The sequence below is a fragment of the Microchirus variegatus genome, assembly GCF_963457635.1.
Source record: "Microchirus variegatus genome assembly, chromosome: 10".
Classification (NCBI taxonomy): domain Eukaryota; kingdom Metazoa; phylum Chordata; class Actinopteri; order Pleuronectiformes; family Soleidae; genus Microchirus; species Microchirus variegatus.
This window is the reverse complement of record NC_139811.1, coordinates 5,380,970-5,391,612: the sequence shown is the minus strand read 5'-3', so window position 1 is coordinate 5,391,612 and position 10,643 is coordinate 5,380,970. Positions and strand designations below refer to the sequence as shown.

The window sequence follows — 10,643 nt, the reverse complement described above, 5'->3', positions numbered from 1 at the left end:
TTCAGTGGCATCCAGAGGTGAAGTTGCATATTACAGCCCACTAAATAGCCTTTGCTTTTGCAAGTGTGTATTAGAAACTACGGTGGCCTTCAGGGAACATAAAAACATGAAAGAACCATATTCTTGGACTCTTTGGAAAAAGAGTTTCCAAAGAGTTGTTGTGTCTTTGTTACTCCAAGTAACAAAGACACAACAGTTGTTGAAAACATAATCATGAACGTCACATTCAATCACTCTTGATAGTTTACGCTAAGTTTAAGTTAGCTTTTTTGTTTCTAAAATACTCTGGTAGACCTAGCTTAGCTGCTTAGCTTATAACTATATTTGAAAACCACATCTTTACTCGTAGCATTATAGGACTTTTAGAAATTCCAAAATTACATGTTTGGCAAATGCACAATAATGCTACTTCGGCTAACAAGTTTAGCTGGAGTACCTTAGCTTCGTGGACTAGAGTAGAAAAGATATGCTAATGAAGGCCAAACGTCGAATAGCATCCTAGCATCACAACTTATGGGTCAAGAACGCTACAAAACCTTTGTTAAAAGGTTTTTAAAACATACCAATGGCCTAATAGTGCTGATAATCTATGTCTTGAAATGCAATACTTGGCTTTTTAGCAGCAAACGAGCTAGCCAGACACGCTAGATTGCAGCTAGCACATAAACACACCACACGTTAAATTGTGCCTAACATTGGTTGCACTTTGACTTTATTGTCCTCAAGGGGAAATACATGTCCACAGCACAGTACTCAGTACACAGTACTTGTGTTTTTTTGTCTTTTAAAAGGCTAAACCAAAGAAGCATCAAAGGGGTTTTTACACCACCGCGCCACACACACACACACACACACACACACACACACACACACACCGGGTCAACCCTGACAGAAAAACCCCCAACATTAACAGACTTGCTGTGACTATAGTTTCAAAGCTGACGAGACATTCACTCTTTTAATGAACGGTTTATAATGAACGACCAGATGGCGTTAATTTGCCTTTTCTGAATTATTGACTGCAGCAGGAGCCGCGTAATTGGGACCTCATGGGACATTTAAGCATTTTTCCATGGCAGTGAGTGTGAACGGCTCTGGTAGAATTAAAAAAAATGAAAATCTACCTGAAGCAACAACATCCAAACATCTACAAAAGGCATAGTTTACATGTTTTTTCTCGATATCGATGTCGATATCTGCAATTTCTTTATGTTCACAGATGAAAAATCTAAAACGCCAAACCCAGACAGAGGGTTTAAAAGAGACACAATTCATAAAGGTTAACACGGACATAACTTAAAAAAAGAAAAAAAAGAAAAGATAAATACCACTTACTTTTGTTTTATAAACAGTAAGCCAGTGCTCTTTCAATGACAGCATCATCCTAGTTTCTTAAACTATGGCTTTGGGGACTGGACCGGGGTCTCTGACCAACATCTGCCCAGCACGGGTTACAGAGCCTGGAAGGAATCCAGGTTTCCAGTCATTGTATCACTTAAGAGCTTCAAACTAGAAATGCGAATCATCATCATCATCTTTAAAAAGGCGTCAAAACAGCAGATTAAGGTCATAATAGTGGTGCTTTTGTGTCTCTCCCTTCTCAGCGGACGTCACTGAGAGACATCAGTTGTATATCTACGATAGGCCCCCGAGAGACGATCAGGGAACATGGAGGCGGGACAGTTCAGTGTCTTTTATTTTTGCGTATATTGTTTCCACGATCAAGTGTTTCCCGTTTGTGCTTTACAGCGTCAGGAGCTGTGTCTGCCCAAACCTGACCTGTGACAAATATGTTTTTCTGATATTGTACTCGTGCAACTTCATCGAGAAGTTAGCTAGCTTCTTGTTTTCAACGAGGAGCACAACCAAATGACCTGGTGCATCAAACAAACCAACTCTGGTCATCATGTGTACAACCAACACGTATTATTGCATCTCCTCTGAATGTTGCACGACAACACATTGCATGGAACACACACACACAACGACTTTATTTGTGTCAAGCATTAACCCGACCTCGAAAACGCCACAATCTCAAGGATTATTGGGATACAAAGGTTTCGCTTAAGGGTTCACTTAATTATACTTCCTGTCCCGTCTTGACTCGACATTTAAACGTCTCTCTTACACGTTGGACTCGACGAAGGGTCTTTTTGGTTTGACGGGCGAGGTCGGTCTCGTCTTCCTCTCGCCCGGTCTGTCCGAGCAGCTGTGAATCACCGGCATTGTTCGGGCCAGCTTCACGTCCAGGTAAGGAGGAATGTGGCTGGCCACCTGCGCGGAGGAGCCGTCACTCTGCGGACCACCGGGGGGCAGCACCTCGTAGTAGTTGAGCTGGCCGTCGTGCAGGACGTGGCCGTTGTGAGCGTTGTTGTTGCTGCGGTTGTGGTAGGCGATGGACGACGGCTGCGGTTGAGCGAAGCCGCCTTGACTGCCGGGGTTCTTGCCCGGCGAGGTGACCACCGTGTCCACCGAGGACACGGCCCAGGAGCGAGACGGGCTCAGGCACGACGAGGAACTGGGCGGAGCCTGCTGCTGCTGCTGCACTCTCACCGTCTTGTCGATGACGCCCATAAACGGCGTGCTCCTCGAGGATCGGCCTGCCTCGCCGGGATATGTGCCCCCTCCCACCATGCACACCTCCGACTGAGGAGACGAGATCAGAAAGAGATCATCGTGGTAACCGGTGACCCCTCCCACAGAGGAGGACGGATCTGGAGTTAAATCTATGTGCTGGGTGGAGACTGAGGTCCTGAAGAGCGGACCTGGTGTTTGCCCGCTAGCGTGGCTGCCGCTGCTGCTGGGAGGGAAACAGACGCTGACGCTCTGGTTGAGAGGCCGGCCGGAGGTCACAGCAGACGGGGTCGGATGGCCGCTGAGTGGGCGTCGTGGCCCACCCTGGTTGTGGTATTGATACTCTTGCAATGACGGAAAGCTTTCTGGCGGCTTTTTTCCCAATGTAAACTCTGTAACTTCCATCGGGTAGTGAGCTGCCTTGGATTGGTTGCGGCTAAACTGTGTGGCCTGAGCAAACCGGTTCATCCCTGTCTTATCTGCTCCTCCTGCTCCTCTTCCGTAAGCAGATCTTGCCTCATCCTGTAGCGGATATGGAGCTCCAGAGTTCAGACCAGCCTGGACCTGCAGACCTGGCCTGACATTTAAGGGACTGGAGCAAATTCCCTCTCCCAGTTCAGCCAGTTCTTGGGGCAGATTGGCAAACTGTGAGTAAGCTGAGCTTCCTAAAATCACGTTGGAGTGGGAAGAGGAACTGGGCTGACTGGTTCTAACCACCTGGACTTTGGCTGGTTGAAGCCATTGGCCTTGGGCAGGGTTCTGCTTCTGAAAGGACATCTGATCAGACATGTAGTGGTGCTGTTTCTGCTCTGAGTGGTGGAAGGCCGACATGGACGGCGGATAGCGGTGCAGACCTGCGGGGATGTTCTCTGACATCGGGCCGGCCTGATGGTGCATGGGCGAGGAAGGAGGGCTGAAATGGTGAAAGGACGAAGAAGACGGGGGAGGAGCAGCGTGAGCGGGCGAAGAGGAGGAAGGGGAGTGCATGGGACTTGAAGCATGATGATACGACAAGTGAGTGGGCGAGAGGGAGGAGGGAGATGGCCCCCCAGGCCGGGAGTGGGTGTCAAGATTCTGAACCCCATGTGCTTGGTGGAAGGAAGAAGAGTTCTGAGAAGGATCTTCTTTCCTGTAACACCTCTCCTCCTCCTCCTTATCTTCCTCCTCATCTTCCTCAGTAAGGCCCTCCTTGTCATGCACTTGCAAACAACCGGAATCCCTGGACCTGGCGTCACTGACGGACGCACTCGTTTGATAGACGTGGTGTGACTGAGGAGGAGGAGGAGGAGGAGGAGGTTCTTGCTGCTGAGCAACCTGCCGACACTCTTCTTTGACCCGAGACAGCAAGCGCTGGATCTCCCGGTTGGACGGACACAGACGACTGGCCTCAATCAGGTCCTCCAGAGCAGCGTGGAATTGTCTGGAATGACGAGAGGAGGAAGAAGCAGAGACAGAAGAGCATTTAATATGCTGACCTGAAATAACGCTGCAATAATTAATGCATTCAAGTAAGCAACGAGGGAATTTATTCAGTTGACGGTCAGATTTCTCATCAGACAGCAACCTGGGACGATGGTTGTTGAGAATTTATGTTTCCAAACATGAGTTGAGATTGTCGCAGGTTGTCATTTGTCCAATTCTATCAGTTGCCGAGACCCAGAAGGAGAGAAGGCCTGGGTCATACTTTCTACTTTCTGTTACAGACAGTTGCTGTGCTTTTCCGCATGCACATACATGGCGACAATTCCTTCAAACTTTCCTTTCATCAAAGAACCAGCAAAACTGTTTTCAGCTGTGCTAACATCATTACACAAAGGTTTTCAATGGTTTTCTAATCATCCAATAGTCTTCTAACACCATTCGCAAACACAATGTACCGTAAGAACACTGGAAATGGGCCTCTATACACCTATGTGCATTTCTGATTCATTTAATGTTATATTCATTGAAAAACTAAGAAACCCCAAACTTTTGAACGGTAGTGTACGTCACATGGACCAAAGCCGACCTCTGCAGACTCAGAAAGTGGACTCACAGAAGTAGTTTCAGAGGAAGTAAAATAACAACCTTTGAGACCGATTACAAAATGAACAACATTAAATCTCTGTGTGCACAGTTTATGATCTGGCTCGGGCCACTTTAAAGCGTTCAAAGACTCGTTGTTATGTTGCTGTATAATTACCTGCGGCCTCGTTTAGCTCGAGCTCTGGCATAAAAGGCCTCGTAGGATTTCGCTTTAAGTTCCAGTGCCTTGGTAGCAAACTCCTCCGCGAGGCTAAAATCCTGAAATGAAGCAAAAAAAAGGAATCATAATGTAGCAGAGACATTATAGAATAGAGACTCGACACAATTATAGTTTCCTGGAGAAGAAAAGGCATTTTAAATCTTAATTTAGTGCAAATTTGACCAAATAAAAAATTATTTATGTGCGTTTGTGTGACTTAGACAAAGACAAAGAGACTCACGTTCATCTTGCGGCGGCAGCGCGACAGGTTGAGCAGCACACACACTCTCAGCTGTCTGAACGTCTTCAGCTCGTCTCCTGGGAATTTCTGGAGCGCCGACTGATAGGAGTGAGCAGCTTCTCTCACTTTACCTTGCTACAGATTGCACAAAGACACAAAACACTCGTTTTGGGTTTGGAACAAATACACACGCACACACATAATATCAAACACAAACAAAGGTTGTGTTTACCTTGTACAGTTTGTCTCCCTCTTGGATCAGTTTACTGAGCAGAACCATGAGGATGTCTGGTTTAGAGGTCGCCATAGCCCAGGTTGCTGGTCCTAAACACACAAGTATGTACATGACGGACACACGGACACACACACCAGAAATGCAATATGTGAGGCCAACTGTTGTTATAGTGTCTACTGTCCTTTATTTTGACAGACAAATCAACAGAATTAGAATCATTTTCCAGGGGTTTGTGTATCAAAGGTTTATCTATCTATCTATCTATCTATCTATCTATCTATCTATCTATCTATCTATCTATCTATCTATCTATCTATCAGCGAGCAAGCTCATTATCTTTTAGCTAGCGAGCTATCTATCTATTTTTAGCTATCTAGCCATCTATCTTTTAGCTGGCAAGCTCTCCAATCTATCTATCTATCTATCTATCTATCTATCTATCTATCTATCTATCTATCTATCTATCTATCTATCTATCTATCTATCTATCTATCTATCTATCTATCTATCTATCTATCTATCTATCTATCTATCTTTTAGCTAGCAAGCGCATTATCTTTTAGCTAGCAAGCTATTTATCTATTTTTTTGCTAGCAAGCTCTCTAATCTATCTATCTTTTAGCTAGCAAGCTCATTATTTTTAGCTAGCGAGCTATCTATCTATTTTTAGCTATCGAGCTATCTGTCTTTTAGCTAGCTAGCTCTCTATCTAGCTCTCTAGCTCTCTAGCTCTCTATCTATCTATCTATCTATCTATCTATCTATCTATCTATCTATCTATGGCGTTACTGGGTCATGTTCCTTTTTACCTATCTTAGCTCCTTTTTTGAGCAGCGCGATGACTGCAGATGTGTTTCTGCAGCCGACCGCTCGGTCCAGAGGACGCATGCCGCTGCAGTCCACGTGCTCCACCGACGCTCCGTGATCCACCAGGAACTGCACCTAACACAGGGAGAGGGAGGCCAACACGAACAGTTAACACCAACTTTATAAACTAAGCTGTTCATCTAAGGAGATTATCAAGCCCGCGTCCTACTGGTTTTGCCCCAGGTGCAGATAATTGCATGTGAATTTTGTGTTCTGTCATACAAAGTTGGAATAATACAGTATTCAATACAATACAGAATTGTATAGGCGACCCCAAACTTTCGAACGGTAGTGTAGGTATCAGCTACACTTTCTTTTGCAGATTACAGGGCTCTTGTTCAGCAGCGACTGACACTATTTCTACAATGCAAAGTGGATCCGGTTCACAAACCACTTCTGGGTCTCCGCGAAAGGCGGCCAGGTCCAGAGGAGTCCGCCCGCTGCGGTCTGCGTGAGTCGTCGCTGCACCTCTCTCCACCAGCTCTCGGACCAACGGGAGTTGACTTTTCAGACACGCCCAGCTCAGCGCCGTTAACCCCTCCCTGTCGCTCTGATCCAGAGACGCTCCTGCAAAAGACCGGGATTCATTTTCTACTTCGGATTTCATGTTCACAACCATTATTATTGTTGTTTTTGTTATTGTTATTGTTATTGTTGTTGTTGGTGGTGAGGTAGATTACCATGTTCCAGCAACAGCCGGGCGGTGGGCATATGTCCCTCTGAGGCTGCCGTCATCAGAGCCGTTCGACCCTGCTGGTCCACCGTGTTCACGTCCACCCCGTGATTCAGGAGCAACTCCACCACCTGAGACCACCAGAGGGAGACCAACACTCAAAATAAACCTCTTTACTTCCTGTATGTGTGTGTGTGTGTGTGTGTGTGTGTGTGTGTGTGTGGTACCGTACCTGCCAGTGGCCTCTTCTCACAGCACTGAAGAGTGGAGTCACACCCCGCCTGTTGCCTTGCTCAACGGCGGCTCCCTGATCCAGCAGCAGTCTGCAGACGGGCAACCTGCCATTTCCTGCTGCTGCTGTCAGAGCTGACACACACACACACACACACACACACACACACACACACAAATACATTTATTTTTCTATCTAAAACATTAAACTATCCACAGTCTTCCTGGATTTGTTGTGTTGTCGTACCTGTCTCTCCCCACAGACTGTCAAGTGTGTTGATCTCAGGTTTCTCTCCTTCGTCTTCTGGAAGATCGAGGAGGTGTGACACCGTCTGTGCACACACATGTAGTTGTTGCGGGGTTAGTCAGTGAATATTCTCACGAAGACAAGTATGAGTGTGTGTGTGTGTGTGTGTGGTGTTGACCTCTGTGTGGCCCATGCTGGCCGCCGCAGTCAGAGCTTGCTGCACCGCCTGGGCCTTGCTCGCTCCCCTCTGGCCGCAGCAGGAAGTGCAGCTCCAGTCCGCCGTCTTTAACAGGAAGTGCAGCACGCCGAGGTGTCCTCGCTGGGCGGCGTGCACCAACACGCACTGACCGGAGCCGTCCACGTGACCCACCTGCAGCACGCGGAGAGACGGACACTTATAGAGAAGTCTGTTTTGCTTTGAACAGTTTAAAAAAAAATGTTTTCCCACATATCGTGGTATATTATATATATATTATATATATATATTAGCTGCGTTAGCTCCTTTTAGCGCCGTAAGCTCCTTTTAGCGGCGTTAGCGCGCCTACAGTGGAACAGGAGCGGTCTGTTTATTAAACGAAAAGAGCAGCGCTATAAATAACCAGTAAACTAATCACCATTGAAGTAAAACGTTGATGCATGACGCGTTTCCGTGACGACTGACTGGAAAAAGACGCGCGTGACGTCGTGTTTACCGGAGTCCAGGCACCGTTTACCAGTTAGCTCCATTAGCTCCATTAGCTGCATTAGCTCGTTTAGCGCGTTTAGCACGCCTACAGTGGAACTGGAGCGGTCTGTTCATTAAACGAAAAGAGCAGCGCTATAAATAACCAGCGTACCTGTGTACTGTGTATATGTGCCACTGTTTTTAAAGTTTAGCGTTACTTTAGAGACTCATTTTAACAATCCGGAGTCACGTAAACATGACGTCACGCACGTCTTTTACCGGTCAGTCGTCATGGAAACGCGTCATACGTTAAAGTTGACGTTTAGTTAACGCTTGACAGCACTAATCTTTACGTTATAGTCCAATAAATTGTATTAATATATGATACCTTAGCTTTGTGCTGACTCAGCGTGACGACGATGTCCATGTGTCCAGCCGCAGCAGCGAAGCCCAGCGCTGTCAAACCATCGTGAGACTGAGCGTTCACCTAGAAATACAGCACAGAAGGACGTTAACTGAGCGCATTGACAGGCACTGAGTAATGTGTGATGGAAAGGATAGAAGAACACCTCTGGAAAAACATATTTTATATTCATTAATCATCATTCATTGTGTCAGGAAGCCACAAGGAGAAGAGTAAATGAAGCCTGTTGAGCTTGTTATTCCTTTGTTTCTGCTCATTTGACCTCTGATTACTGACAGGAAAAAGGAAAAGAGATAGTGGCCACTTATCAAAAGGCTCATCTGATAAAATCTCTGCCTGCTTTAATCCACATTGTACATTTGCCACTTTTTCCCCTCACCGTTTCCAACGCCCTTTTCCGGCTGGAACTTTGCGAACAGAGTACTCGCCCACACCAAAGTCCATCAGGGAAAATCAGGGATTTTAAATCACAGCACACAGGAGTTGTTGATCCACTGTTGCCTCCATCATTAAATTCAAATTTGTTTTCTTGTGACTATGGTGTTTGAAATCCTTCGTTCAGTTGTATATAAGTGGCACAAATTTATCTAACTAGGCAGCAGCAAAACAGCAGTTCTCATGTCCACTTGAGCTAAAATCGGTTATTTTCTCTATGGACTTTGGTAAGTACGGAAGAGGATTAGGGCGACACAGGAAAAAAATATTTGAGTTTTGAATTTGAATTCTGAATAAAAGAATGACAATAAAGTCAGAATTCTGACAATAAAGTCAGTTTAAATTCAGAATTCTGAGTTTTAAAGTCAGTTTTAGTCAGAATTCTGAGTTTAAAGTCTAGAATTCTGAGTTTAAAGTCAGAATTCTGAGAATAAAGTCAGTTTAAAGTCAGAATTCTGCGTTTAAAGTCTAGAATTCTGAGTTTAAAGTCAGAATTCTTAGAATAAAGCCAGAATTCTGAGTTTAAAGTCTAGAATTCTGAGAATAAAGTCAGAATTCTGAGAATAAAGTCAGTTTAAATTCAGAATTCTGAGTTTTAAAGTCAGTTTTAGTCAGAATTCTGAGTTTAAAGTCAGTTTAAAGTCAGAATTCTGAGTTTAAAGTCAGAATTCTGAGTTTAAAGTCAGAATTCTGAGTTTAAAGTCTAGATTTCTGAGTTTTAAGTCAGAATTCGGAGATAAAGTCAGTTTACAGTCAGAATTCTGCGTTTAAAGTGTAGAATTCTGAGTTTAGAGTCAGAATTGTGACTTTACAACAGGGATAGTTTTTTTCGGTAACTGTGTGTCAACGCCTCATAAAAGCAGACTACATTTATATCACCTGAGCTCCATGATCGAGCAGCTGCGCCACAGCGTCCTTGTGGCCCAGGTGGGCGTGAACACACAGCAGCGGGGCGTTGTTCAGGACGTCGCTATGGTGATCCACGTCAGCCCCACCCATGATCAGCAACCTGCTCACCTGGACAGGTAGAGAGCCAAGTTACAGCATGAGTATCTGAGTATACAGTATAATAAGGTGTGTGAATCTGTGTGTGTGCAGCACACACAGCAGTTACCTTGATGTTCGGGGTGTAGAGGTTACGCAGAGATGACAGAGCATGACTCAGGTTCTCTGTGCTGTAGGCCAGCCACAGCCCCTGAAGAACTGAGGAGGAAACCCCAAGCTTCCTACTCAGACCCTGGAGATGAGATGCACGGATAATATTTAGTGCTGGGCGCGTTAACGCGCTAACGGCGGCTAACAGCGCCAACGCTAACACACGTTAACGAATGATGTGCTTCTATGACGACTGCCGGGGAAAAGATGTGCGTGACGTCATGTTTATTACAGACCGCTCCAGTTCCACTGTAGGTGCGCTAACAGCGCTGAAGGAGCTAATGCAGCTAACAGAGAGCTAACTGGTAAACGGTGCCTGGATTCCGGTGCCACAACACGAAACATGACGTCACACGTGTCTTTTTCCGGGTAGTCGTCATGGAGACGTGCCATGCGTTAATGTGCGTTAGAGGTGCCATATGTAAGAATGTGGCCGAAAATGGTTACTACACTCAAATTCAAAATACCGAGGTCTTTTAGGTTTCGTTTTCTGACGTAACTGGCAACCCGTGGTTGCTCGGCAGCTGAGACTCTACTGACTGCAATGATTGGTAGACGGCGGTAGGTGGCGCCACATGCAAAAACATGATTTCAAAACATATACATGATTTGCAGTCTGCAAAATATAGATTTTTAATGCAAATATGTTGGCTGTGCTGTTGTTGTTGGTGAG

The 10,643-nt window shown here is 45.6% G+C and overlaps 1 protein-coding gene across 1 annotated transcript in view; it reads right to left on the bottom strand.

Moving 5' to 3' along the window:
* Positions 1-2,124: 2,124 nt before the first annotated feature.
* tanc2a (tetratricopeptide repeat, ankyrin repeat and coiled-coil containing 2a) overlaps positions 2,125-10,643 on the bottom strand; it is a gene marked incomplete at both ends in the record, with an annotated part of 34,180 nt that continues 25,661 nt past the window's right edge. Inside the window, 13 exons of the mRNA XM_083896215.1 lie at positions 2,125-3,994; positions 4,757-4,857; positions 5,040-5,174; positions 5,272-5,363; positions 6,084-6,216; positions 6,533-6,708; positions 6,822-6,945; positions 7,047-7,180; positions 7,293-7,377; positions 7,471-7,662; positions 8,345-8,443; positions 9,695-9,832; positions 9,930-10,052. Of these exons, the coding sequence (XP_083752341.1) occupies positions 2,125-3,994; positions 4,757-4,857; positions 5,040-5,174; positions 5,272-5,363; positions 6,084-6,216; positions 6,533-6,708; positions 6,822-6,945; positions 7,047-7,180; positions 7,293-7,377; positions 7,471-7,662; positions 8,345-8,443; positions 9,695-9,832; positions 9,930-10,052 (3,402 nt within the window). The remainder of the gene's footprint in view (positions 3,995-4,756; positions 4,858-5,039; positions 5,175-5,271; positions 5,364-6,083; positions 6,217-6,532; positions 6,709-6,821; positions 6,946-7,046; positions 7,181-7,292; positions 7,378-7,470; positions 7,663-8,344; positions 8,444-9,694; positions 9,833-9,929; positions 10,053-10,643) is intronic.